The 24,031-nt window shown below is 44.8% G+C and overlaps 1 protein-coding gene across 1 annotated transcript in view; it reads right to left on the minus strand.

Annotated features, from left to right (window-relative positions):
* Nucleotides 1-3,348: 3,348 nt before the first annotated feature.
* The window catches only part of LOC118084246 (collagen alpha-1(V) chain-like), a 28,611-nt gene continuing 7,928 nt past the window's right edge, over nucleotides 3,349-24,031 (minus strand). The window contains exons 8-23 of the mRNA XM_035113624.2: nucleotides 23,137-23,190; nucleotides 20,805-20,858; nucleotides 17,966-18,019; nucleotides 17,639-17,692; nucleotides 16,074-16,127; nucleotides 15,715-15,768; nucleotides 15,543-15,596; nucleotides 14,265-14,318; nucleotides 13,665-13,682; nucleotides 11,714-11,767; nucleotides 10,706-10,768; nucleotides 9,220-9,385; nucleotides 6,845-6,951; nucleotides 5,525-5,605; nucleotides 4,435-4,623; nucleotides 3,349-3,555 (exon numbers count right to left, since the gene is read on the minus strand). Coding sequence (XP_034969515.2) covers nucleotides 3,406-3,555; nucleotides 4,435-4,623; nucleotides 5,525-5,605; nucleotides 6,845-6,951; nucleotides 9,220-9,385; nucleotides 10,706-10,768; nucleotides 11,714-11,767; nucleotides 13,665-13,682; nucleotides 14,265-14,318; nucleotides 15,543-15,596; nucleotides 15,715-15,768; nucleotides 16,074-16,127; nucleotides 17,639-17,692; nucleotides 17,966-18,019; nucleotides 20,805-20,858; nucleotides 23,137-23,190 — 1,260 coding nt within the window. The 3' untranslated portion in view covers nucleotides 3,349-3,405. The remainder of the gene's footprint in view (nucleotides 3,556-4,434; nucleotides 4,624-5,524; nucleotides 5,606-6,844; nucleotides 6,952-9,219; nucleotides 9,386-10,705; nucleotides 10,769-11,713; nucleotides 11,768-13,664; nucleotides 13,683-14,264; nucleotides 14,319-15,542; nucleotides 15,597-15,714; nucleotides 15,769-16,073; nucleotides 16,128-17,638; nucleotides 17,693-17,965; nucleotides 18,020-20,804; nucleotides 20,859-23,136; nucleotides 23,191-24,031) is intronic.

Consider the following 24,031-nt stretch of genomic DNA (forward strand, 5'->3'; position numbering starts at 1 on the left):
TGAAATCTTCCAATCAATTTTGAGAGGAAAGCAACTCTGCCCCAAAAAATGAACTAAGACTGGGATGCGCTTTGCAAGAGGTGAGCAGCAAGGTTGGGACCATTTAGGTGGTTTGCAGGGTGCGAACTACAGGATCAAACCAGAGCATCTTGCAAGACTTACTCTGCAAAGCCTTTCTCTTGGATTTCTGTTGAGTCCTCCCTCCCAGGATATCAGAGTGGCACATATGGTTTCTTTATCCCTTCCCTATGAGATAGGGACGCGGGTGGTGATGTGGGTTAAACCATAGAGCCTAGGGCTTGCCGATCAGAAGGTCGGCAGTTCGAATCACCGCAACGGGGTGAGCTCCTGTTGCTCGGTCCCCCCAGCTCCTGCCCACCTAGCAGTTCAAAAGCATGTCAAAGTGCAAGTAGATTAATAGGTACCGCTCCAGGCGGGAAAGTAAACGGGGTTTCCATGTGCTGCTCTGGTTCGCCAGAAGCGGCTTTGCCATGCTGGCCACATGACCTGGAAGCTGTACGCCGGCTCCCTTGGCCAATAACGAGTGCTGCAACCCGAGTTGGTCATGACTGGACCTAATGGTCAGGGGTCCCTTTACCTTTATGAGATAGGGTAGGTCAAGAGACAATGATGGCACATAAATAACCAGCACATCGAAGGGATAAAGGCCTTCAGCACAGCAGTGAAGAGAATGCACCAAATCTCCTCTCCCATCAGTCCAGCAAACATGGTCAATGGCCAGGGATGATGGGAGTTGTAATTCAGCAACATCTGTAGGACCAAAGGTTCCCTGCTTCTCTTCCTCCTCTCTCTCATTGTCAGCTAGTATCTTCAAGCCCAAAGTCATAACCCCCCCCCTTCATAGCTGCCAAGTTATCCCTTTTTTAAAGGGATTTTCCCTTATGCTGAATAGGCTTCCTCGCGAGAAAAGGGAAAACTTGGCAGCTATGCCCCCCCTTCCCTTGACAATAAATGCCATCCTCCTTATCTCAAAGGGCTCTCCTATCTGAGGTTTAGGACTGCCATGAGTCATTGCTCCTCTTAGAAAGCTCATCAAAAGTACACTTAGCAATTTAACCCTTTTCCTAGCAAGGCTTTTTTAACATAAAAGTAAACAACTGTCCATTTCAACCTATGAAAAATTAAACATTTCCAACTTAGTTTCTATTTGGAAGCATCGTTATGAGGACCGGGGACGAGGGAGAGAGAAAATGCTATTTCCCCCCAGCTAGAAATCCATTTATTAAAAACCCATTAAAACAAGCATATTGGTAGGAAGCAGTACAAATCCAATCCAAATTACTCCTCCTTCCCTGCATCTTCTCCTCTCCAAACATAATTTCCCCCTTCTTAGAAAGGAGCTTCAGTGACTCTGTGATGCCATCTAGTGGCTACAAATGAAGTTACTGACAAAATGAACAAACTTTTTGGAATCGTGCAACATGAGGTATTTTGCATCAAGTGTTTCAGATTCCTCTGCAATTTGTATTGGGTGGGCATAGAACCTGAAACAGGAAGGCCATGTGTCCTTGTTTATGGAAGACAGTTCTTTATTTGAAGGCATTCTCTTGTTTCAAAAATCCAAATCTATCTGTTTATTTAACAAAATTTGTATGCCCCTCGATTGTAATAAAACTGATCACTGCATTTCTATTTAAATTATAGTCATTATTTCTAAATTGGCATCTATCCACATAAATCAGCATGTGCAAATTTAGCTCACTGTCTTTGTTTTGTTTTGTGAGGCGTAGGAAGGGGGTGCGGGGGGGGGGGGTGCGGCCTGACCCAGATCAGGGTCAGGGTGTGTGTGACAAAATGGCACACCATGGGGGGCAGCACTTACTGTGGGGCCTGGCCTGCAGTGCGCCCGAGCCACATGTCTCTCCTGGCTTGGGGCCCCGTGCTACCCGAAATGGCAGCGTGGGGCTTGCGTTCACTAGGTGGACTCCATGGGAAGCTTGCTGCAGCACCCCCCCCCCCCCCGGGTGGATCGCCACGGAGCCCCTGTGGGCAGTTCACCCCACCCTCGCCACTCCGGGTGCTGGACCAGCTAGCCATGCCCCTGGATGCATCCCCTTTGTGATGTGCATCATAACTGATTGATCTCCTGCATTTGCCTGTTGATGTTCACAATGCACAGTAGCACATAGTCAGATGTTAACATTTCAGTCCTCTCCAAATGAGGGGGGAGAAGCACTTGAATGTTTTTGCTTTACAAGGACAAAATGAGGCAGTGGTGGACCAGTTTTTGCAATTGTGTCTTTTCACAGAGAGAGGAAAACATGCCTCAGGTTTTGCAGTCCTTGAGATAAAATAAAACCCCAAACAAAGTTCCGGAATCCTGCACTTTTCAAGTTGTTTTAAACCAAGAAAGGGGACCCTCCAGCTGGCAGGTCTGATGTGGCCCACTCCCTAGGCCAGGGAACCCTAGGCACAGGGGACAAATGTGGCCCTCTAGACCTCTCTATCTGGCCCTCAGGCATCTCCCTAGGCCATGCCCCTCACCAGCCCTCATTGGGCCTTTTTTGCCTGTCTGAAATGTGTCCTTGAACTCTGATAATGCCTCTTGCTTGTCTGGATGGGAGATAGAGAGGAGTGTGTGAATGCATGCATGTAGAAACTAACCTACTGTACTGAATTCAAACACTGTGGGCAAAGGAAAACAGGTCAGCTGACATTACTGTGAATGACAGGTGTGAAGCTCTATCCCACTCCCATCAGAGTTGGCCTTCAGGCTGTAAGGGATATATGGATCTGGCCCGTGGGTTGGATCAAGTTCCTTACCTCTAATTTAACATGCTAAGTGTTATGCCTCTCAGAATAGAAAGAACATGGGAGCAGAGGGACACAGAGTATACAAAACAACAGCAAAGTCACCTTGGACTGACCCTGTGAAAGGGACCACAGGTTATTTGTGCAATTCAGCACTTCGAAATAGGACTAACACTGATTGCATTTAGCTCTACTGAAGCCCCATTAATTCACTGGCTGAATTTCACAAATGTAATTAAGGGTTAATATGTTTCTAAAGGCACAACAACTTTAATAGGTACAGACCAGGTTGAAAATCAACAGGTTCAATTTTCCCCCATCACTGCACACTGGAGGAAAGAAATTGCACCAGGATTCTGTGATTGTTAAATATAAAGACCATAAAAAGAGGACGCAGCCTCCCTCAAGGTAACTCAATAACATCTCTACTGGGACTTAAATTAACACCTTTTTACATATAGAAATGAGCTGTAAAACAATATCCTTCAGAAGGAATGCAACTTTAGACAAAGAACTCATAAATAGGAACAGTAGCTTTTAAGGGCCACCTTGTTCTTTACAAGATTTTCTCTCTTTTCTCTGAAGTTTTACTTCCACAAGAGGAAAGATGCGTTCATTTGTTCAAAGTCAATCTTAGCTGAAGCAAACAGGCCCAACTGTGAAACCGAACTGATGAGAGACGTCCCCGTTGTGAAACACAGCTAGGTCACGAACAGGCAAAAGGGTAAGGTCCTCCGTGGAGAAATGGAAGATGGTGTCAATGATAGAAGATTCATTGTCCAGCTGAAATATGCAAGCCAGAATTATTGGGTAAGAGCCAAATCTTTCATTTTGCAACACAAAACCTTCACACATGCAACTTGCTAGACCATCTTGTTTTGAAGATAGGCTGAGAAATGTGCGTGAAAAATTTCCCATCGTGCTGGCAGGTCAGATCTGTATCTGCCCTACCTGTTGCAAGATAAATTTGGCAGGTGTGCATGGCCACTGCAAGGGGAATCAGTCAACTCCCCTTACTCATATTGCTTTAAGGATATTGTTAGAAGAATCAGCTTACTCAAATAATATTAGGAATCTGTAAAGAATGTTTATGCAGGTCAAACCCAGCCTTGAGTGAGTCTGATAGAGAGCAGGCACCCTGTTCTTTTTGCTGAATATGGCACCCAGCTCAGATAACACAGACATGCTTTTCCTCTGAGAAAGTGACCTCATTTTTATGCATGCATAAAGCTAAGGTGAGGGAATGCCTCCATCTAATTCATAGGCCTGTGGACTCCACCTCTGTGGGTTCTCCCCAGTAGCTGCCTTTCTGTTTGACCAAGTAAAGGACCACCCTAGTTTTCTCTGTATTGTCTTTCCCCTTATGCATGAGGAGAAATTCCTCATACATTAGGGTGGACATATAGATTGTGTTTTTCACCCCTGTTCCACTCCATTAAAACTGTAGGGAAGGGGGTGTAGCTCAGTGGTAGGGCAACTATCTTGCATGCAGAAGGTCCCAGGTTCAACCCTTGGCATCTCAAGGCATGCCTGGGAGAGATTCCCTGACTGAAACCCTAGAGAGCTGCTGCCAGTCAGTGTAGACAATATTGTGCAAGATGTGAAGAATGGTTTGACTCAGAGGCAGCTTCCTATGCCAGTCATGCATTTCCTTCCACTTACTGTACATCCTTCAAGGACAGCCATGTAACTCTGCTCTTGGGAGTCTGTAAGAAACTTGATTTCTTTTTCCAGCTGCAGCTTGCCCCCATCTGCGTGGGGTCTGCAGGAATACGACACCTTCTGGGTGGCCAGGCTGCTGTGAAGCTTCAGGAAACGGAGCTGGACAGTAGTTGTATCTTGGTACTCCAGCTACAGCAACCAAGAGAGGACAAAGGGTTAAGAGTTGGCCAAAGCTGGTCAAGCTTGCAGGGCTGAACACGTGTGTGTGTGTGTGTGTGTGTGTGTGTGTGTGTGTGTGTTGAGGGGTGGGGGGATATCATCACACCTCATGTAGAAAGCAGCATGTCAGGAGAGAAGGGTTCCAACCAAACACATCATTTCTTTCTACCTGCTTTGGTGCTCCTGCCATTTAGGACTGCCTTTTAAAATGCAGATAGAGGGATTGTATGTGCAAATGCTCTCTCACAAAACTGTCTCCATGCACCTGGAACACTAGGATGTCATGGGAAAGGCTAAAACTCCTTTCTGCTCAACAAGTTCAAATTCACCAGGTCACTTAGGCAAGCCCCCCCCCTCTTTGTTGAAGTACAGCTCCCATCATTGCTGGTCATTGCCCATGCCTGCTGGGGCTGATGGAAATTGTACTTCAGTACTGTCTGCAGGGCCAAAGGTTTCCCACACCTGATGCAGAGAATTGCATGTATTAATAGGCAAGTCAGGCACCAGGTTATGACAACGAAGTAGGGATGGAGAAGGCATTTGGTTTTGTTTGCATTGGAACTACCTAATTCACAGTTCTTGAATGAATACACAAACCAAAATACAGCTATCCTTTGAAATTTTTGCTTCTCTGAATTTTGCATTGCAGTTCTCCGAGCAAATATCATGTAGAAAAAAAAATGCACATATTAGAGAACGGTGTGCATAAAAATGTATTAAAATTAGGGGGGATTATTGCATAGGAGTGTGTATTAGCCAAAACTGCAGCCAGAAATGTGCCTGTTATGAGACATTTGTACCAAAATGCTGATGAGCTTTCAGGAGGAAAAAATTTTGTGATGGAAACTTCAGTGTTGCTTACAGAGCTTACCATGAAACCACCAGGCAGGGAACTGAACCACTGGAAGGTGTCTTCCAAAGCATATGCCCTCAACCAGGCTTTGATGGGGACCTGATGGTTTAAAAACACACAGAGAGAGTTCACCAAAGATCACAGATTTTTGCAGTGATTAGAAACCCTTTGGGCACAGAGCAGTAACTCAGAGCAAGACTTTCAGGGTGGCTGCTCCTAATTTGTGGGAACAGCATTCCTGTTGAGATACAACAGGCAGTCCCACTCCACTCTTTATCCTGGCCTTTGACATTATATTTGTGTGTGTGTGTGTGTGTGTGTGTTGTTGTTGTTGTTGTTGTTTAGTCGTGTCCGACTCTTTGTGACCCCATGGACCATAGCACGCCAGGCACTCCTGTCTTGCACTGCCTCCCGCAGTTTGGTCAAACTCATGTTCGTAGCTTCGAGAACACTGTCCCACCATCTCGTCCTCTGTTGTCCCCTTCTCCTAGTGCCCTCCATCTTTCCCAACATCAGGGTCTTTTCCAGGGAGTCTTCTCTTCTCACGAGGTGGCCAAAGTATGGACTATTCTTGTGATGGTAGTTTGTTTTAATATTGTATTTTTAAATTGCTGCAACCTGCCCTAGGACTTTACGGTGAAGGGTGGGTAAGAAATAGTAATAATAGAATCACAGAAATGTAGAGTTGGAAGGGATCCTGAGGATCATCTAATCTGCAGGGAAGAGTATTTTGATATTATTCTTTAAACACACACACACAACACAGCCAGCTAAGAAGCACTTTGCAATTAATTACACAGCAGCACTGTGGCAATGGCACATATGATCATAGCATTGTAGAGTTGGAAGGGACCTTGAGGATCATCTAGTCCAATCTGCAACCTTGGCGTTATCATCACTATTCTCTTACCAACTGAGACGACGACCACGACAACAACAACAATGTTAAGCTGTTTTAGGGATTGTTTGTAAACCACCTTGAGATGCATGTAAAAGGTGATCAATATGTTTACTGGTAATAATGATGATGTAACCAGTGACTTTAACCTGTTTTCAACTGTTTGTAATATTGTATTTTTTAATGGCTTGAACCTGTCGTGGGATGTTACAGTAAAGGGTGGGATAATAATTGAAATAATAATAAGCAAAAGGATAAAATGTTAGCTGTTTTTATTGCATGCATGTAAAAGGAGAATCAAACCTTCAATCATATATTTAATAATAATAATAATAATAATAATAATAATAATAATAATAATAGTAACAACAACAGTAACAGCAATGGTGCTGGGCGCATGACTGAGCTTTCGCCCTGCTCAGAAACCTTAGAATTCTTACTTGGTTTTGCACAGGAGAAATACAAGTCTCTCCCCCAGCTGTGAAGTTGCAAAATGCCACCAGGGAGTCTTGCGGGCTGCCTTGGTTGGGATCTATGTAGTAATACCCTGAAATGAAACAAAATTTCCTTTAGAACCAGCCTGCTAAGAGACTAAGCAGCATCATGCTTTCATGCTGGCCACAGAGGAAGCCCCCTTCTCCCCAGCCAGCATAGAGAGGCAGGTGGCAAGGCTCTTAAGCAGGCTAATAAAGCAAATGGGCCTCCTACCAAACAGGCCTGTGGAGGAGAGTACAGAGTGGAGTCAGCATTGAGAACCAAGCTGATTGGCAGAGGAGCCTACACACTTGCCTGCATAGAATTTCTGGTAACCCAAGGCTATTAGGAAAGTTGCATTACAAAATAATGGTAATGTTTGTTTATTTTGATTCGATTTGTTTTCTAAAGAGCAAACAACCAAACAGCAAAGCAAAGCAATTATAAAGAGGGAAAAACAAAAAACAAAACCCAAGCTTTAAAAGACTTCCAAATCAGGACTTCTTAGCTCTAGCTAGAGTCAAGTGAAAATGCTTGTGGGGATTTTTGGACACAAACTTACCCACTAGTCCAGGCATAGGCAAACTCAGCCCTCCATATGTTTTGGGACTACAACTCCCATCATCCCTGACCACTGGTCCTGTTAGTTAAGGATGATGGGAGTTGTAGTCCCAAAACATCTGGAGGGCCAAGTTTGCCTATGCCTGCACTAGACACATTTTGTTTCTCTCAGTGGATACTGCTGCCATTCCACACACACACACACACACACACACACACACACACACACACACACACTCCAAATGCTGCCCTGGATGTCAAGCCATTTGCAGGCAATTCTGGTGGAAATAGCAACTTCCTCGTGGACAAGATTTGCGGGTGGGCCTCTTGCCAGTGTAGGTAGGTTAGATTCATAGACCCATAAAATGATAGAGCTGGAAGGGTCTTCCAGCCCAATTCCCTGCAATGCAGGAATCTCAACTAGATCATACATGGCAGATCCAACCTCTACTTAAAAACCTCCAAGGAAGGAGAGTCCACCACCTCCAAGCTTGCTCCATCCTCCATGTGACAATGCTTTATATATTTGAAGATGGCTGTCATATCTCCTCTCAGTCTCCTCTAAACATAACCAACTCTCTCAACCGTTCCTCATAAGGCTTGGTTTCCAGACCCTTGATCGTCTTGGTTGCCCTCGTATGCACACGTTCTAGCTTGCCAATATCCTTCTTAAATTAAGACCCAGTGTGGTGCAATGGTTAGAATGTTAGACTAGGATCTGGGAGAGCAGGGTTCGAATCTCCACTCAGCTATGAAGCCCACAGGGTGACCTTGGGCTAGTCACAATCTATTAGCCTAACCTACCTCCCAGGGTCAGGAGGATGAAATAGGGAGGATAACCATGTACACCACCTTGAGATCCTTGAGATAAAGGTGGTATATAAATGAAATAAATAAATGAAATAAATAAATAAATAAATAAATAATAAGTGGGTTGAGCGATGAATGTAATTCTTACTGTTGTTGAATGATTTAGGACAGAAAGAAAGAAAGAAAGAAAGAAAGAAAGAAAGAAAGAAAGAAAGAAAGAAAGAAAGAAAGAAAGAACTTCCTCATACTGTACATAGTTAAACTATAGAACTTGCTCCCACAAAGAAATTAAAAACCTGGATCTATTTCTAATATTCTGTACTGTTTGGAAAAATTGCACTTATATGATGAAGCATTAGGGAAGCTTTTTATGATAATGGAAGCAGTAAAAAAATTAAAATTTAGTTAACCCAAAATGAAGATAAGTGGAAGTCTTATGGAGGGAGAAGGTGAGGATATTTCTGTTTGTGTGTTTGTTTGTTTGGTATGTTATGTTCTATTTTTGTATTTTTTACGAATGGTTTAATATGGTTTAATATAATATACAACGAGTAAATGAATAGATAGGAATGTATAATGGATTTGTGTATTAGATGGTATTTACAATTTTATTTTATAATTTGTGAGATTATTTGCATTGATTTGAAATTAAATAAAGTTAAGAAATTTTTTAAAAAGGCAGTGATGGCCCTCAGCTTGGATGGTTTTAAAACAGGCCTACACAGAATCATGGAGGATCGGGCTACCAATGGCTACTAGCCATGATGGCTTTGCTCTGCCTCCGTGGTTGAAGGCAGTATGCCTCTGAATACTAGTGGCTGGGAATTGCAGGTGGGAAGAGTGCTGTTGTGCTTGGGTCCTGCTTGTAGATCATCTGTTGGGGCATCTGGTTAGCCACTGTGAGGATTCTGGACTAGATGGGCCTTTGACCTAATTCAGTGGGGCTCTTCCTTGGTTCTTATGTTCCTACCATCTGGGAGGTGGGGTTGTGCCAGCAGAAGTTCTTTGCAAGTGGCAGCTGGGTAGTCTCTGGTCCCATTTGGAGGATCTACCAGGAGCTTCAGTTCTCGTCCCAAGCTGTCCATGAGGCTCCACACATAGTCATAGTTCAACTTGCTTGCTGAATAAATCAAATGCTAGCAAAATAAAAATAAAAGGAAATGAAGCAGAAGACAATGTCAAGCCACTTGTAGGTGACTTTTACTGTCAGGTATGGTGTCCCATGTCAATATTAACCAAACTATTTGGATGATCATAAAGAACAGGGGTGCGTGGGTGCCCCACACTAAGCTTTGTGCCACTGCAGATCATGCATAGAGGAGATGCATGCTCTCCAGCAGAGTGCAAGTTGAATCCTCCAAAAAATATAGAAGCTGTGAGTTATATCCAACCAAGTTCTACTCAAAGCAGACCCACGGAAATTAACGTATGTCATGCCCATAAATTTCAATGGATCTGCTCTGAATAGGACTCACATGGCATATAACCCTATGCTTGTGAAATTTGCAGTTCTTTGAATTTTGGTGTGCAGTTCTGTGCTGAACCAAAGGTAAACTGTTCCAGAAGCTCTGCGAACACTATTTTGGTAGTCAAGATAACCGCACAATTAATTGCTAGTTGTTGTAACAATAAGCTCATATATGTTTATATTCACTTGCTTCAATATAAGCAATTGCTTCAATGCTATCCTTATCTATGGGCTTGCAGTGCTGGGCTCTGAGCCCAGAAAGGGGAACTATCTGTATTTGTCACCTATGCCCTCATCTGTTCAGGTGAAGTGATGGGAAGGCCTGGCCAAAGTGACGTATGGTGCCTTGTGTGTAAAGAATGTACTGTATGCATGTTTGCTTGGGTGCAGACCAGCCATCTCCTTGCTACAGTGTCTGTCCCACATTTGTAAATGCTGAGAGACCTGGCAGGTTGATTTGCTGTTAAGTCTAGACCTTTCTTGAACAAAGCACTAGAGCTGATCACTCTTGTGTTTTCAACATGCTTCATTGGTATCCTGCACCAAATGACTCCCATGAGCCCTCCTTTGGGCCTGCGGCTCAGAACAACTCCTCTAACTAAAAAATGCACACATATATTAGCGGAAACTGTGCATAAAATGCATATATTTGTGAAAATATTTTTAAAAATGCAATAGATTGAAGTATTTTGCAAAAATGCGTGTTTTCACATTAAAATGCTAATGAACTTTCCTTGGTATCTGAAGAAGTGTGCATGCACACGAAAGCTCATACCAATGACAAACTTAGTTGGTCTCTAAGGTGCTGCTGGAAGGAATTTTTTTATTCTGTTTAGACTACAGCAGACCAACACGGCTACCTACCTGTACCTAGAACTTTCCTGAGAGCTTCTAAAAAATAATGTCAGAAAGTGGTGCAAAAATATGGCAAACAAAACCTAAGATTGGGAAAATGAGAAAGTGGAAGAAACTGGCAGGGCATAACTACCTTCAAGTCTTCCCTGGAGATGTTCAGTGAAGCACCAGGGGGTCCAGGGACACCAGGCATGCCCTATAAGTAAGAAAGAGCATCATCAATCCTGTTTTGGAAAGCCTGGTGCTCAGTGCTGTGGTCCTCATGCATCTGCTTTAGTATTCCTGGAGTTCGGGAAACAGGTTCCGAAACGACATGCATTACACATGCTTCTGCATTCAACATGCATGCCCTGAAACTTAACACATCCCGAGAAACGCCTGCTTGCATCTGAATGAGAACTATCTAACGAGCACAATACATGAATACCAAATTCACACCAATGCATAAACCAGGCATGTCCATTTTGGCCCGCCAGTCAGTTTAATCTGGCCCCTGTGGCAGTTTATTTCCTGGGGTAAAATCCTAAAAAAAAACCTCAACAACTTCAATCCTAAAAGAAGCTCAATAACCCCAACCCTAAAAAAGCTCAATAACTTTGGGTTAAAATCCTTAAAAAAGCTCAAGAACTTCAATCCTAAAAAAGAGTCAACAACTTTGGTCGGCCCCCACGGCCTTTCACTTCATCAAATCTGGCCCTCTTTGAAAAAAGTTTGGACACCACTGGCATAAACTAAAACACAAACTACCCTGAGAGATTTGCCTCTGAATTTTGCAGTTCAGTTCTTCAACCAAACTGTATGTAGAAAAACACATACGTTAGGGGGAAATCTGAGGTGTATAGGGTGTTAAGGGAGGGGTAGTACCTCTGGTAGGAGACAGGTCATGCTCCTTCCGGGGTAGTTTGCCCACCTTTAGTCCCCTGCCCTGCACTTAGCTCTCACCTGTGGCTCCTAGAAGCTGTCAGCCTGCGACAGTAGCCACACCCCAGGAAATGTCTTCAACTGGCCAGCTAGTAAAAATATCAATGACCTTTTCTTTTCTTTTTTTAAAAAGAATGCTTGCTGTTTTTAGTACTCATGGAGGAAATCTTGCAAGTACTTGGTTTGAAAGAAAAATACAGAAAGGGCAGCCTTAACTTACAGGCAGACCTGGTAGGCCTTTTGGTCCTGTGTCACCTTCCAAGCCTTTGAGGCCCTGGTGAAAACAAGAGAGAAGAGACAACTAAATAACCACTGAGATTTGGACAGTACTTGACTCACAAGGTGGGGCAGACAGGGTGGGAGGCTGGCTCCCTTACCTTTTGCAGTGTCCTCCATTGATTTTGGAAATAGGGAGGGGGGTGTTTTGAGGTGGGTGTTGATCTCAGGGAAGGCAAGGGGCGGAAGACCAGGGAAGGCTCAGCTATAGGAGAGCAGAGCATGGATGTTGCTTCAGCAAGCGCCAAATCGAAAGTGAGCCCTGCTGCTAACCCTATCCTCCCATGCCTAGTCCTGACCAGACATTGAGTGCTCAGAGGAAGAACCAGATACTGTACTGTTTGAGGACTTGGGGGAGCAGGCAAGGGCCCCCTGAATCCAATGCAGAGGATCCCCTTGTGGGGAAGAGCCTTCTGGGATTGTCAGAGGAGGAGATGGACTTGCTCCCCGAGTCCGCAAGAGGGTTGGTGCCAAAAGCTTGGTGTGCAGGTTGAAAAGCAAATAGCACAGCTAGGACCACTGCAGCAGTTCCCTGCTATGGTGCAGGGAGTAAGAAACCAGAGCTTTGCTGTCAAGAGCCCCTGGCTTAGGATGTCTAAGGGGAGAGGCAGGCAGGATTCACATCAATGTCAGTCATTCTTGGGTAGCTGCCAGGGCTCAAGCACCTGACTGGGAGTGGCCACCGGGACCATAAAACACCAGTCCTGAGAGATCTGCATTGGCTCCCAGTACGTTTCCGAGCACAATTCAAAGTGTTGGTGCTGACCTTTAAAGCTCTAAACGGCCTCGGTCCTGTATACCTGAAGGAGTGTTTCCACCCCCATCGTTTAGCCCGGACACTGAGGTCCAGCAACCAGGGCTTCTGGCAGTTTCCTCATTGCGAGAAGTGGGGTTACAGGGAACCAGACATTGGGCCTTCTTGGTAGTGGTGCCCACCCTGTGGAAGCCCTCCCATCAGATGTCAAGGCAATAAGCAACTCTTTTACTTTTAAAAGACAACTGAAGACAGCCCTGTTTAGGGAGGTTTTTAATATTTAATGCTGTATTGTTTTTAACACTCGATTGGGAGACGCCCAGAGTGGCTGGGGAAACTCAGCCAGATGGGCAGGGTATAAATAAATATATTATTATTATTATTATTATTATTATTATTATTATTATTATTATTCCCAGTCTGGCAACCCTCACGCCCTACCCCTACCTGCATCAGGCTGTTGGGGCTAGGAGCCTTTGGTCATTTGGTGTTGTTACTGTTCGACTATGACCTGGGAGACAAGGGTTCAAATCTTCACTTGGGTCATGAACCTCACTGGGTGACCTTCTGCCAGTCACTGCCTTTCAGCTAGATCTACCTCACAGGATTGCTGTGAGGATAAAGTGGGAGGGGCGGTTAAACCATGCAAGGAACCTTCTGCTCCTTGTAATAAATGTGGGATATAAATGGGAGGAATAAACAAACAAATAAATAAACTTCTCACGACATCCTGGAACCCATGATATGCTGGGGTGGGGGCTGGGCTGGGCTGGGCTGGCGTGCTACACAATATCCCAGTGCAAGACTACCTCTGGTACCACTGTGGGGGAACATAAAATGATGTAGGTGGTGGTGGTGGTGGTGGCTCTCACTGCCTCGGGGCCCTCTCAAATCCAGAAATGGGCAAGTGCTTTGCATAAATTGTTGGAGTGCACCAGCTGATATGCCTGATATGTGAAATCATGGTGATATGTGAAATCATGGTGATATGTGAAATCATGGTGATATGCTGATACGTGAAATCATGGAAGGTGGTGGCATTGAGGACTGCAAATGTGCATATAAAAAGAATTAGGTACAACAATGGCAGTGGGTCAGTGTGCATGTATGCAGCGGGGATGTGGGGGGTAGGATTACTTACTTTTTGTCCAAATGTGCCCTGGGAAGAGGAAGAACAAAGGTAATACTATTGGGGAACAATACATTTGTCCAAAAGAAGTCCCCCACCCCTAAAATAACAGTTGTTGGAAAATAATCCTAGAAGATAAACTGAACTAGCTTTTGCATTTTCGTTTTGCTTAAAGGATGAATGTGATGAACGCGAACTAAGTCTCTCCTTTTTGGACGTGTTGAATTAGAGCTAGCTCCTTTTTTAAAATGAGTTTTTCAAGTTCTGGATGCCAGGGATTAAGTTTGAGACATCTGACATGCAAAGCACATGTTCTGCCAACTGAGCTATAGTGGCTCACAGAAGTGTGTGTGGGGGGAGGCCTTGTGGACCCCCCCCGTACAACTAGCAACACCAGAGAATTATGCAGATTTGTAACTTCTGCATGCTTTATACATGTGGCAGAATATAATAGTTTCCCAATAGGAAAAATAATAATTGCCTATGTGCAGAATTCTGAATTTATTTTCCTAATGTGCAAGTAATACTTGTCCCATTAAGTCCCTGGAACAAAGAAGCAAAGCCCTGCAAATTTATTGCTGTGCAGTTCGAAAAAGGAGGAGGGGAGCTTACTGGAATGCCAGGGTGTCCAGCAGATCCCCATGTACCACGTGGGCCAACAACACCCTGAAAATGAAGGAGAGAGTGTTACGAAGGCAACTCGGGCCTGTGTGAAAGCATCTATTTATCTATATCTTATATATTTATAGACCTCTTAATACCAGAACAGTTTACAAAGAAAGATAACAAGTATTATACACATCTTGCACCAACTTGGGCCCTAGACTGTGGGTCCCCAGAAGTGTACGTGACACGACATCATGATGTGATGTGACGTGTGCAGCTTGGTCTCTGCCCTCCACTGCCGCCTTCCAGTGCTGCGGCAGGGCTGGGGCCTCTGCCTCTGCTGCAGAGCCTCTGTTGGGGCCCACGGTGACCACAGATGCACCCCAGAAGCACATCTGCGGCCACAGTGGGCCCCAACAGAAGCCCGGTTGCCGCAGTGCTGCTGGAGAGTTGGAGGTGAGGCAGCAGGCAGCAGTGGCTGGGCACCCACATTGAAAATTTTGTGGGTGCCCAGGCACCCCTAGAATTGGCACCAGTACACCTTTTTGCTCAGGGTGGCACTGTGGGTTAAACCACTGAGCTTGCCGATCAGAAGGTCGGTGGTTCGAATCCCCACGACGGGGTGAGAGCTCCCGTTGCTCGGTCAGTGGCGAACGGTGCCGCTTGGCTGTCCGAGGCGGCACCCCCTGGGAATGGGGCGTCACTCCATAGCGCACATGCATCCTGACGCCAGGACGGACTGCGCATGTCCGCACATGTGTAGTCCGTCTGGGTTGGCGATGCTGCTCTGCTCGGCCGGTGTGCTCTGCTTCTTCCTGCTCGGGCAGAGGAGGCGGGGGTGGGCTGGGGGCGCTGCCCCCACACTGCCCCCGCCAGAGTGGAGCTAGGGGCGGCCCGCCCCCTTCACCCCTCCCTTGCTATGCGCCTGTGTTCGGCCCCTGCTCCTGCCCATCTAGCAGCTCAAAAGCACGTCAAAGTGCAAGTAGATAAATAGGTACCGGAAGGTAAACGACATTTCTGTGTGCTGCTCTGGTTCGCCAGAAGCGGCTTTGTCATGCTGGCCACATGACTTGGAAACTGTATGCTGGCTCCCTTGGCCAATAACGCGAGATGAGCGCCTCAACCCCTGAGTCGTCCGTGACTGGACCTAACAGTCAGGGGTCCCTTTACCTTTACCTTTCCTGACACAGAAGATTGGGTCCTATTTTTTTTCAATTATTTGTTTCAGTTCTCTGAGTTTCTGTTCTTATACCTGTTTTACCATTTTTAACCTCGTGTTTTTACCTGCTCCCCTTTTGGTCCTGGCCTCCCAGGAACGCCCACGGGTCCTCGCTTACCCTGAAAGAGAGAAAAAGTAATCACTGAGGACTAGGCGCTTTTTATGTTCAAACTGCTTTTCACCCATCCCGAAACCTTCACAAACACAGTATGAGCAGCAGCAGATTCTCATACGTACCTTAAAACCATTATCCCCCGGGGGACCAAGGTAGCCCATCATGCCTTTGATGCCCTACAGAAGGATGCCCAAGAAATGGGAAAGGATTAATGATTCTCAGTGATGTAAAAATCAATCACTTACATTAACCTGTGTTATAACAGCCACTCAAACAATAGGGTAGCGAATGCAATGCCTTCCAATGCAATGCCTTCTCATCCTTTCCAGCCAGAATGGTCAATAGTTACAGGAGCTGCAGTTCACTATAGAAGGCACCATCTTGGTTACTCTTGTCTTATGCTGTCAACTGCGAATGCAACTTTAGCTGGTACATTAGCAAGCTGGTAATATCAGCTGAGACAGCATCAATCAGCACCTACCTTTTCTCCTTTGGGCCCCTTGACTCCCTTGCCCCCCCTGAGCCCAGGAACACCCTGGGAATGGAAAAGACAAATAACACAATTATTTATAGTGCTTCATAGTCACTCCCTGGCAGATGGATTCCCCCCCCCAAGCCAACCATACAACTGCAAAACATCTTACACATAGGTGTCAAATTCCTGGGGCCCCATGAAGAGGCCAAGCTGGCACTCCCATCTCCACAAGAGGTCCAGAGAGAGTGGCAACATGAGAACAGGGCCTTTTCTGTGGTGGCTCCCTGTTTGTGGAAAACTGTCCCTATGAAGGCCTTCTCTCCCAGGCCTTCAGTGAATTAAATGATACAGTGCTCCCTCAACTTACGAACTTAATCCGTTCCCAATGCACATTCGTAGGTCGAAAAGTTCGGAAGTCGAAACGTGGCTTCCCATGGGGGGAAAAATATTCGGAAAAATTCGTAAGTCGAAAAAGCCGCATGTAAAAATTCGCATTTAAAGCCGCCAACGGTTTCCGTTCGGATGTAGAGAAATTCGTAAATATGCGGCCATTTGTCCCGTTTGTAAGTCGAAACCTACGAATGTGGGGTAATTCGTAAGTCGAGGGACCACTTTTAAAATTCTATTACTATGCTTCATTATTTATTATTATGCCATGCATTTTTGTGTTTTTATATTGTGAACTGCCCTGTGATCCTCAGATGAAGGGCAGTTTCAAAATTTAATGAATAAAATAAATAAAAATAAAGCATAATTGGGCCATGCATTGGTAAGTTGAAAACTTGATGCGCTTGTTGATGATTGGGAAGCTACAGCATGAATGCAGCAGAAGTGTATAGAGTTCCAATATTAACTCCCCTTCACAGTCACACTGCACCACAAACTCAACAAACTCAAATGAAAAACATGGAAGAGGAGCCAAGCAAACCTGGTCCTGCCTTGGAATATGTTTCTTAGGCTGCAACTCAGATACACTGAATGCAATAGAGCTTACCTCTGAGTACGTACCCGTCACTGATCTCCCTACCAATCCCAAAGGGGCTCCGCTCTAAGGGAGCAACCCAATGAGGGCTGAGAATGCTCATTGGCCATGGAAAGCTGTAGCTGTGTGTGCGCACATGAGTGAATGAAAGAAGGAGAACAGAAGCCAAGGAGAAGGCGGAATGGAATGGAGTATCTTGGAAGAAAGCATGGCCGACTGGCAGAATCCCTGAGCAGGAGTACCCCAACCTTTGCAACATGTTACAAATACTGCAGTTTTATAATATTTTGCCAGTGGGTATCTGGTAAGAGGCCAGTGTGGTGTAGTGGTTAGAGTGTTAGACTACGACCTGGGAGACCAGGGTTCAAATCACCACTTGGCCATGAAGCTCACTGGGTAATCTTGGGCCAGTCACTGCCTCTTAGCCTAACCTACCTCACAGGGTTGTTGTAGGGATTGAATGAGAGTGAGAATCATGTAAACCACCTCGAGTTCCTTGGAGAAAAAGCTGGGCTACAAAGACAACAAACAAACAAATGTGTCCCAGGAAGGCTTTTTGTAATGAGTCACCCTTGTGATCAATACTTACATAAGGGCCTTGGGGTCCCCGGGGACCACGGAGACCATGTTCACCTTGAGAGCCCTGGAAGGGAGAAAATAGGGAAAGGAGGGGGAAAGACTGGCATTAAGGCACCAGAGGATGTGGAAGAGGACCCACAACTGGGTTGCAGCCAGACCTAAGATGGGCCACATTAGTGTCATGGCCACCACAGGTATTCATACATATCACCCATCCAACCATTGAAGTAAATACAGGGTGTAAAAGTGAATAATGACTATCCCAGAAGAATAAAGGCAACAAGAGTCAGCCATAATCAATACGGTAATTATTAAGAGTACAAAGCATTTTGCCTACCTTGGGGCCTCTGGAGCCTCTTGGGGGTCTGGGTCCAGCTTTACCACGCTTGCCCTGATGGTGGTGGGGTAAACAGGGAAACAGAAAAGAGGTGGGTTGCCAGAGCTCAGGGTCTAACCCTGAGTTTAACAATAAAAACATCAGCAACAAAAACACAAATAAACATGATTTCAAATTCACTACAGCCTGAATTTCCTTGGGGAAACCCATGTGCTTTAAACGTATGACCAGAGAGTATCTGACAAGGGAAGAAACGCAGGACAAAGTATAATTTGTTAACAGATACTAAGGAAAGAGGTGGCTTCTCCCTGCCAGATTTAAGATTATATTATGAGGCGTCCTGTCTTTGCTGGCTGCAGGAGTGTATTGACTTAAAGAATGCGGATATTCTGAACTTGGAAGTTCAGGATAATAGATTTGGTTGGCATGCATATCTATGGTATGAAAAGACAAATGTGCATAAAGGTTTCCTAAACCACTTGGTGAGAAAATCAATTTACTTGGTGTGGGAGAAATATTAAAATTTATTGAAACAGAAAACACCTTGGTGGCTCTCCCCATTGAAAGCGATATCTGTGAAAAAACCTAATGCAGAAAGTGAGTGGGCAACTTATAAAGAGTTGCTATTTGAAGCAGAAGATCAATTGAAAATTTAAAAAATGAGAATGTAAGACTGATGGTGACTGATTGGCTGCAATACCACCAATTAAACCATGTGTTTATGAAGGATAAAAGGAATGGTTTTTGTCAGGGGAGCTCCTTACAGGGAGCCTCCGCCTCTCCTGTTGACCAGCACTTCGCCCAGTGAGAGCAGCAGCAGCGGGCCAGGTGGGGGGAATGAAGAGGTTAGTTAGTTGGAGGAGTCAGGGCTCGGCTATGCTAGAGAGCCATTGCAATGCCCTGACCAAGAGGTGGAGGGGAACAGGCAGCCCCTTTCGGCACCTGAATTAAGGTGCGCCACCAAACATAAGGTCGGGAGGAGACATTTCAGGGTGCCCAAACTCTTATGCTGGGCACATAATAGGAAACGTCCACTCCCAGATTCTGCGAGTGACCGAGAGGTCATGTTTCCTGCTATCTCTGCACTGTAAATACTATGCACAATAAAACTCTTAAAGACAGAGCGGACATGGGCATCTTTACTCAAGAGTAGCCGCAACAGCACCATTACAGTTTTAATACAGAAAATTCGAGGTTTGAAAAAGAACTACAGGAGGATAATGTGAAATTGATTTCAAAAATGTATAAACTGCTGTTAGAATGGTATACAAAAGATGAAGAAGTGAAATCATTAATGATACAATGGAAAAGGGATATTAGAAATCATATACAATGGGCATCATGGGGAAAATTATGGAGGGAAGATTTAAAATTTACAGCGTGTATGTTGAAAGAGAACTATATGAAAATGGTGTATTTCTGGTACCTAACTCCTAATAAACTAGCAAAAATGTATAGAACTGCTACAGTAAAGAACCACATGTAAAAAAATAAAAGTATATTGGGAAATGATTTACAGTCGTACCTCGGGTTGCGAACACCTCGGGTTACGAACAACCCGGGTTATGAACTTCGCAAACCCGGAAGTATTTTCGCCGTGCGCGTGTGCGCATGCGCAAAGCGCCAAAATAGTGAAAATAGCGCTTTGCGCATGTGCAAAACGGCGGTTCGGGCCCTTTTCGGGTTACGAACTTTTTGGGTTACGAACTGCGACCCGGAATAGATCGCGTTCGTAACCCGAGGTACCACTGTATAACAAATTGGGGAAAAATGTTTAAAATAAATTTTGTAAAAAAACACAACAACCCTGAAGCTTTCTTACTAGGAATTTTAGGTGCAGAAATACCTAAGGATCAGAAAAGAAGAAGAAGAAGAAGAAGAAGAAGAAGAAGAAGAAGAAGAAGAAGAAGAAGAAGAAGAAGAAGAAGAAGAAGAAGAAGAAGAAGAAGAAGAATGTATGACCAGAGAGAACAGAGTGCTGGACTACGTGGGGGAGGGTCTTTTACATGATCCAGCTGGGCTTCTCTTAAGTTCTTTCTGTAAGAATCACACCTGTTGCCTAGCACAATTTCCCCTCAGGCCACACCCACCACTGGCATGCAGCCCTCTGCCCCCTGGAAGGCTGTCCATGGGCATAAAAATGTACTTTGATTAATCACCTTCCTATTTATTGGGAACGGTTTCATTGTGTTGAGTTCTTCCCCATAGTCTGAGGGGGCACAAACATGAGGCAGGTTTCCTATTCTACCAGCTAGGCCTATGCTCTCCTATCTGGTTCTTAGCCTTCTCTTAGCAGTGAAGGGTAATAGATCAATGGTAGAGCATCTGCTTTGCATGCAGAAGGTCCCAGGTTCAAACCCCAGCATCTCTAGGTAAAGGTAAAGGGACCCCTGACCGTTAGGTCCAGTCGTGGACGACTCTGGGGTTGCGGCGCTCATCTCGCTTTACTTGCCGAGGGTGGCGCTGTGGGTTAAACCACAGAGCCTAGGACTTGCCGATCAGAAGGTCGGTGGTTCGAATCCCCGCAACAGAGTGAGCTCCCGTTCTTCGTTCCCTGCTCCTGTCAACCTAGCGGTTTGAAAGCATGAAGTGCAAGTAGATAAATAGATACCGCTACAGTGGGAAGGTAAAAAGTGTTTCCGTGTGCTGCTCTGGTTCGCCAGAAGCGGCTTAGTCATGCTGGCCACATGTACGCCGGCTCCCTCGGCCAGTAAAGTGAGATGAGCGCCACAACACCAGAGTCGTCCACAGCTGGACCTAATAGTCAGGGGTCCCTATACCTTTACCTTTACCTAGCAACCTCTTATGCAAGAGCAGGGGCTTCAGTGCGATTTCTTACCTTTCTGCCTGGATTGCCAGGGAATCCGGGATGCCCATCATATCCACGCTGCCCCTAAGGGAAGAGATGGAGAGAAAAGAGAGATGGAGGCAAAAAGTGAAGGCAGACTACTCCAGACACAACTTTAAAACCAGGTTTAATTCAACATGCACACGCCCTTTCCCCAAGCCAAGCTTTGGGGAGGAAAAACCTGTTCTGCAGCTTATAAAAAAGGGTGGTTGATCCATCATTTGATTTCATTTTCCCCCTCGCCTTTGACACCCAGTGTATGTATTTTCAGGACCCACCCCATTTTTTTGTGATTGAATTTTTTTTAAACTGCAAGTTTAAAAAAATGTCTTTAATGTCGCATTTTAAAATTGCTGCAACTTGCCCATAGTACCTTAAGGTGAACTGAACATATTCATAGTAATGATATTAATAGTATTAATACATATTAATACATATTAATAGTAATGATAACAACAACAACAAAAACAACTTCTCATAAATTACTTCGAACATAAATTTAACAGGAAAAGCATCAACAGTAAAAAGTTAAAAAGCAATCCCATACATAGTGTGCCTTGTTTCAGTTATTTTACTTTTTTTTATCTTTTGCATTTTCTGTGATTTTGTTGTGTTTTCTTTTGTATTCATTTGTACAATGCTTTGGTGGGGCTTTGAGCAAAAAAAAAAGCATTACACTCATAAAGCAATGAATGTATGTCTACAATGAAAATGAAATTGGCAAAACAATTTCAAACCAATACTGACAAAGTGTGGTGGAATAAATAAGTGTGGAATAAAATCTGACAGGAGAAAAGTTAGTGGTAGATGTTAGTGGTAGATGGCACTGATTCAATGCTTATGATATTTTATTCTCTTGCTCATTATGCTGTTTTAAATGTGCATTTTATACTTGACTTCTTTTATTGTTTTCTTTCAAAAAGTTTAAGATTCTTTTGGTTAACTCTTCCATATTAAATATGAATTCCGTAGTCAACCTTTTGAATTCTGTAGTTTTATTTTGAAATATTTAAGATAACATTTTAGTTTCCTGTTAAATACATTGCGTTGAATGTACACTTTGATTTTCAGTAATGTTTTATTCTGGATTGCTTTATTTGATCTTTTAATGTGTTGTAAACTGCTTTGAGATTCCAACCTCCCCTAAAAATAGGTATAAAGCAGTGTAGAAATGAAATAAACAACAACAACACAACCACCACCACCACAACAACAATTTAGTGGTGCTGGGGGGGATATCCAACCCCAACACCAGTTTTATGACACATTACACTTTTCAAACCTGAGAAGATGGTGGCAGAGAAAAAGGGCTTGAGCCCCTACCAGAGACAGACTCACTACAACTGCAGGAGCCACTGAGGGCTTGTCTATACTTGCCCTGGTGCTTTCTCCCGGGGACACCCGATGTTACCGCTGAATCAGAGCAAACATCAATCAGCCTTTCTCTAGATTAACGTTTGCTCTGATTCAGCACTAAAGAGTGGATTTTCCAGGGGAAAGTAGCGGGGCAAAGGCAAAACTTCTCAGACACTTGCCTAGACAAGTAAAAGGTGAAAGATTTATACGATCTGAGGTGAAACCAGAGTAAAAAGCACAGGACAGGTAGAAAATCCCTTAAAGGTAAAGGGGACCCTGACCATTAGGTCCAGTCATGACCGGCTCTGGGGTTGTGGCGCTCATCTCGCGTTATTGGCCGAGGGAGCCGGTGTACAGCTTCCAGGTCATGTGGCCAGCATGACAAAGCCGCTTCTGACAAACCGGAGCAGCACATGGAAACGCCGTTTACCTTTCCGCTGTAGCGGTACCTATTTATCTACTTGCACTTTGACGTGCTTTCGAACTGCTAGGTTGAAAACCCCTTAGACCTGTGCTTTTAGGCACAGGAGAAGTAGAAGTGTAGACAAGCCCTCAGACAAGCAAAAATAACTAGGAAGCAGCTCAGCGATGGGTTCACCATCAAAGCCATGATGAAAAAAACACTGCGATAGAAAACAAAGCACCTACAATTGATTCATCTGGCATCAATCAGAAAAAAGGGTGTTCTCTGTCATTATGGAACAGTCTCCCCCTAGAGATTCAGTGGATACCTTCAGTGGTGTGTTCCCATTAGTCAAAGACATTCCTGCCCACCCAAGCATATCCACCCCCTGGATCAACCAGCTCACCTTTTTGTTATTTATTCTTGACCTACTCGATGATCCATATATATCGTATGGAGTTTTATGAAGTTGTATTGTTTTACATTGTAGTGGTATACAAATCAGTCAGCCTGTCAAGTCAGTTAGTCAACCAAATAGAATAAAAGTTGGTAGAAAATTAATACCTTTTCTCCTTTACGGCCTTTCTGACCAGCCAGACCTGGTAGACCTAGAGGCCCCTGAAATATACATACAAAGAAAGAGAATCTGGGGATAGCACAAACCCTTTATCACTATTTCATTTATTACTCTCTCCCCTGCCTCAGTTGGTACTGAGAACTGTGGGAAGGAAGACCGGATCTTTCTTCCTTCCATTAGTTTTTGTTCACCTATAGCATTTGGTTTTCTTGCCACCAAGTTGGCAAGCACTATCAAGCTTTGGGGTGGTGATGTCCCACTTCAACTTGGGAGGTGGGGTTTGCAGAGATTCCACCTTACCTTGTATAAGGTAAAAAACCACCCGAGGCTGGTGCTCACTGGGAACTGATAGGCAGGCCAACAACGGAACCAGAGCAAATGACAGGTGGAGCCAGAGCCAATATATGTCAGCTCATTCCAGTTCCATTCCTTTCTTCCTCCCTGATGAGTTCTACAAGGGCAGCACTGAGGCTGAGCAGGAGGAGGAAGCTGACAGCCAAGCTTGCCATAGCTGCCAAGTCTCCCGTTTTTCGCGGGAAACCCCCGGATTTTAATCCGTTTCCCGCTCTTATCCCGAATAGAAAAAAATCCCGGAAATCCCCCGGATTTCCTACCTGCCAGGGAGGCTCCATTTTGGGTGCCGCTCTGCCCATGTCTGGGCACCGGAAATCGGGCAGAGTGGCACCGGAAGTCGCTTCTATGCATGTCCGGACATGTGTAGAAGTGACCTCCGGTGCCGCTCTCCCCATGTCTGGGTACTGGAAATCGGGCAGCGCTGGCACTGGAAGTTGCTTCTACGCGTGTCCAGACATGCGTAGAAGCGACTTCCAGTGCCGCGCTGCTGCTGATCCAGCATTTTTCAGCGGGAGACTTGGCAGCTAT

Source organism: Zootoca vivipara, chromosome Z, assembly GCF_963506605.1.
Source record: "Zootoca vivipara chromosome Z, rZooViv1.1, whole genome shotgun sequence".
Taxonomy (NCBI): domain Eukaryota; kingdom Metazoa; phylum Chordata; class Lepidosauria; order Squamata; family Lacertidae; genus Zootoca; species Zootoca vivipara.